A 5,000-nucleotide genomic window follows, 5' to 3' on the forward strand; every position below is an offset into this window, starting at 1 on the left:
CCGTCCGTCCGTCCGTCCGTCCGTCCGTCCGTCCGTCCGTCCGTCCGTCCGTCCGTCCGTCTGTCCGTCCGTCCGTCTGTCTGTCTGTCTGTCTGTCTGTCTGTATGTTTGTCTGTCTGTCTGTGAACATGATAAGAACATACCAACTCCAAATATGAAGGCATCATTGCATCAGTAGTACATGATGCTTACCACACAGCTTTTTACCACAACCCTTAACAACAAAATTATTACATTATGCTTAATGCACACACATTGATAACCATCAATAACACCATTAGTACATGATGCTTAATGCACACATAGATAACCCTTAATAACACCTTTAGAAACAAATCAGAGGTTTCTGTTGTCCATCATTTAACTATTCGGTCTGTACGTCTCTCTGTAGAGCGTTCCGTCTGTCCCTCCGTAGCGTTCACAGCGAGGGACCGTCCAGTAGTTGATGTTCTCCTCTCTCCTCCCCAGAGGGAGCTGGGCAGGAGGAGAGTGTCTCTAAGAGGGAGGAGGCGGAGCGGCGTGTCGCTGCGCTGGGCCGGCCCCGCCTGGGGGAGCACGCCCGGCTGGAGGTCGTCATAGAGGAGTCTTATGAGTTCAAGGTGAGCTTCTACTGCCGGTTGTGGTGGCTGCCCTACTGCCTGTTGTGGCTTCCTCTTGTCAATGTGAAACATTGTGTGGATGGGAGAGGAGTAAGTTGAGTTTGAGGTAGAGGAGAGAGTAAGAGCTAGAAGAATGGGTTAGAGATAGTGGAGTGAGTGAGAGCTAGAGGAATGAGTTACATCTAGAGGAGGGAGTTAGAGATAGAGGACTGAGTTAGAGCTAGAGGACTGAGTTAGAGCTAGAGTGAGTTAGGCCCAATCCCATTTCTACCCCTTACCCCTTCCCCTTGCCCCTTCAAAACAAGGGGGAGGGGTAAGGGGAAGGGGTAAGGGGTAGAAATGGGATTGGGCCTTAGAGCTAGAGGACTGAGTCAGAGATAGATTAGTGAGTAAGAGCTAGAGTGTCTTCGAGGGAGAGATAGAGGAGTGAGTTTGATCTAGAGGAGGGAGTTAGAGCTGGAGATCACCACCAGGTTTCCTCTCCTCCAGAACCTGGTGGACAAGCTGGTGAAGAAGACCAACCTGGCTCTGGTGATTGGGACCAACAGCTGGAGGGAACAGTTTAGGGACGCCATTACTGTCAACCCCGGTGAGACCACCCGGACATCACTATATACCCTTTAATACCCCAACATTACTACATATCCTCTACTACCCCAACATGACCAAGGCCCCATCCCATTTCTACTCCTTACGCCTTCCCCTTACCCCTTCCCCTTACCCCTTCCCCTTACCCCTTCCCCTTACCCCTTCAAAACAAGGGAGGGGTAAGGGGAAGGGGGAAGGGGTAGAAATGGGATTGGGCCTGAATCCTCTCTACTACCCTTGCTAGTACATACAAGACTCTACTGAACTGTACTAGTCTCTACCGCTCAAATTGATTCCACTAGACTTTACTTATGCCGCTTTTCCACTGCATGGTACCAGCTCGACACGACTCGACACGACTCGACTCAGCTCGCATTTTTTGCGTTTCCACCGCGGTACCATGGTATCTGGTACCTGAAGTGGCTGCTTTTTCTAGTACCTACTCGCTCTAGGTTCCAAGCGAGCTGAGCCGATGCTAAAAGGTGACGTCGGCAGACGGCCGGCGACTGATTGGCCAGAGAGTGTGACGAAGTCACGAGAGCGACATGGCAACCATGCTGGTAACATCCATAGCAGCGCCGCAGCCAACATGTTCCACTTCTCCAACTTCTTCAACATGCCAGCTAATAATAGTAATGCGATCGATGTCCTCCATTGTTGTTATGTGGGTTCTGTCCATGTGTGGGTTGCGTATGTGTTGTTTGCGTCGCGTACACAAATACGTCACGGCCCTTTCGCGCAGCCGACCCCGCCCACGTCCAGGAGGTACTATTTGCGGTGGAAAAGCACCCGTGCTGCTACCGTGTCGAGTCGTGTCGAGTCGTGTCGTGTCGAGTCGTGTCGAGTCGAGCTACATGTGCGGTGGAAAAGCGGCATTAGTCTCCATAAACATTTATCTGCAAATAAATGCAGAATCTTTAGGCAATGGGACAAGATTTTGGTATTTGAAGCTTTCTTGTTTCAGTTTGTGGTCCGTTGATAGACCATGGAGTTTATACATTGACCAGTCCATTTGAGCGGGGGCTTGGTTGCTTGCAGGTAAAGAGTCTGTGTGGAGAGCAACAACCTTGAAACCCTTTGACCATCGTATCTAACTAGCTGAAACAAGCCGTTGTAGTGTAAGCAGACAGTCGGGTCGTAGGCATCGTCTATCAACTAACGGCATTCTTGCCTCTCAAGTTGCTAACCGGACTTTAAACAACGACCGGTGCACTTAAGAGGAAGTCTTAGGAAGTGTTGTCCCCAGAGGTATTGCTCGTTGTTCCTGGAGGTTAATCGCTGTGAGACGACGGCGAGCGATTCCCGAAGGCGGACTCTGCTAGACTCTACCAGACATGGTTAAGTTGTTCTTGTCTATCTCCAAGTAGAGGACGATGACAACGAGGAGGAGCAGGACGGGCGGGGGGAGAGACGTCTCCCTTCCTGCTTTGATTACGTCATGCACTTCCTGACGGTCTTCTGGAAGCTGCTGTTTGCCCTCGTGCCCCCGACCGACTACTGTAACGGCTGGGCCTGCTTCGTGGTGTCCATCTCGGGCATCGGCCTGCTGACGGCCTTCATCGGTGACCTCGCCTCCCACTTCGGCTGCACGGTCGGACTCAAGGACTCTGTGACCGCCGTGGTGTTTGTAGCCCTAGGGACGTCCGTACCAGGTGCATGCACTATCTCTAGATACATATCTGTCTCATCTAGCGCCCACTACATAGCAGCCATTCAGGACCAGTATATGTCTATAAATATATCTCTACATCTCTGCGTCCATCAGACACGTTTGCCAGTAAGTTGGCCGCCATCCAGGACCAGTATGCGGACGCGTCCATCGGCAACGTGACGGGCAGCAACGCCGTCAACGTGTTCCTGGGGATCGGCGTGGCATGGTCCATCGCGGCCGTGTACCACCAGGCCAGGGGGGACTGGTTCCGGGTGGACCCCGGGACCCTGGCCTTCTCTGTGACCCTCTTCACGGTGTTTGCGCTGGTGTGCGTGGCCGTGCTGATGTTCCGGCGGCGGGCGTCCATCGGGGGGGAGCTGGGAGGCCCCCGGGGCCCCAAGGTGCTGACCAGCTGTCTGTTCTTCAGCCTCTGGCTGGTGTACATCGTGCTGTCGTCTCTGGAGGCCTACTGCCACATCCAGGCCTTCTAACCTGGGACAGGTTCTACCGGTTCTAGAAGCACTGGTACACCTGGACATCTAGCGGTTTGTGACTTGCAGGCTTACGGGATGTTTCATTGTAACTTGTGCCACTCATATAGACACTGCACTGAGCCCAGGGGGGAAATAAAAAATAGAATAACCTTGTGTGTTTCAAAAACATGTTTGTTGATTCCTAAGGCTACCCTGCAGACACAGCTCCTGTGTTCCTCCCTTTCTCTTGTGCTCTCTCTCTCTCTCTCTCTCTCTCTCTCTCTCTCTCTCTCTCTCTCTCTCTCTCTCTCTCTCTCTCTCTCTCTCTCTCTCTCTCTCTCTCTCCCCCCCAAGCTGTTTTTAAAATTGATCCTGCGTCACTTTCACTTTGTTTACTACATTTTAAATTTAATAAACCTGTACCATTAAACTGAAATTAGATTCTATTAAGCATTCTAATAGTATACAGCACAACAATTGTGTCAAACTTTCCCAGGCATTTTAAATAATTTTTATTGAATTACTTCTGTGGTGTTTGGTTAAAACAGCAAACAGTGAAGGGGATGGGCCAGAAGTTACGCATCATCAGTTTACATCAAAATTAATCCTGTACAGTACACCTTTATATTCAACACAAATTTGGATTTATTTAAAGACTATTGAAAGTTGTATAGCCCTTTGGACAAAAGGAACGTCATATCTATAATGTCATTACACAGACTAATATAATTCATTATCAATCCATTATTCTGGTCCGAGTGAAATCCATTTGTATAGAATAGGCTATGATTGGGTCATTTTATATATATTCTTTCTAATAGTAAAAATGTAATTGTAATAAATCCATATTCGCCTGGAACCCAGCCAACTCTGAACACAGTATATCAATCGTACACAACACACGTCCAATAAGTAGCATGAAGCCGTGTCAAGTTAGCATGTATTCCTATCAAGTTAGCATGTAGCTTGGTCATGCTAGCATGTAGCTTTATTAAACCAGCATGTAGCTCTGTCAATCTAGCATGTAGCATTGTCAGGCTAGTATCAGACATATCATCATTAATTGTCACACTATTATCTGAGAAGGTCTGGTCTCAACCAATATTTTGCATCATCCATTGTAAATATCTGAGTCCTGAAACATTAGACGTTTGAAGACTAAGAAAGCCTCACCTTCTCTCAACTCTTTTCAAATGTTCATCTTCCACCGAGATTGGAAGAGGTCAGAGTGTTGAAGATGAAGGGAGTAGTTTGTAGTGTTTAGAACCACCGTTGGACAGGAGAACACTGGCTTCAGGAAACCAGTGAAGTTTAGGTCCTTCAGAACCACCGTTGGACAGGAGAACACTGGCTTCAGGAAACCAGTAGTGTTTGGGTCCTTGAGAACCACAGCCGGATGGATGAACCGTTCATCCTCTCGGTTAACAGTCAGATTCCTGAAATCCGTCCTTCCATGCTTGTTGTATTCAGACTGCTAGTATGCAACTCTGAACCTGCAACTAACCTGCAACTAACCTTTAACCAACCTGCAGCCAACCTGTAACCAAACTTTAACCAACCTTTAGACAGCCTGTAACCTGCAACCAGGTTGGTTTCTGGTTAGCTGAAGGTTAGTTGCAGGTTAGTCGCAGGTTGGCTGCAGGTTAGTTCAAGGTTTTTTCCAGGTTAGTTGCAGGTTGGCTGCAGGTT

General features: G+C 48.8%; 1 protein-coding gene across 3 annotated transcripts in view; it reads left to right on the forward strand.

Annotated features, from left to right (window-relative positions):
• The window catches only part of slc8a1a (solute carrier family 8 member 1a), a 10,248-nt gene extending 6,767 nt beyond the window's left edge, over positions 1–3,481 (forward strand). For 2 of the 3 annotated variants that reach the window (XM_060047848.1, XM_060047849.1), the window contains exons 8-11: positions 469–599; positions 1,089–1,188; positions 2,552–2,839; positions 2,953–3,481. In XM_060047848.1, coding sequence (XP_059903831.1) covers positions 469–599; positions 1,089–1,188; positions 2,552–2,839; positions 2,953–3,329 — 896 coding nt within the window. In that variant the 3' untranslated portion in view covers positions 3,330–3,481. The remainder of the gene's footprint in view (positions 1–468; positions 600–1,088; positions 1,189–2,551; positions 2,840–2,952) is intronic. The other variant, XM_060047850.1, reaches the window with a different exon arrangement.
• The last annotated feature ends 1,519 nt before the right edge of the window (positions 3,482–5,000 follow it).

Source organism: Gadus macrocephalus, chromosome 3 (assembly GCF_031168955.1).
Source record: "Gadus macrocephalus chromosome 3, ASM3116895v1".
NCBI classification, from domain to species: domain Eukaryota; kingdom Metazoa; phylum Chordata; class Actinopteri; order Gadiformes; family Gadidae; genus Gadus; species Gadus macrocephalus.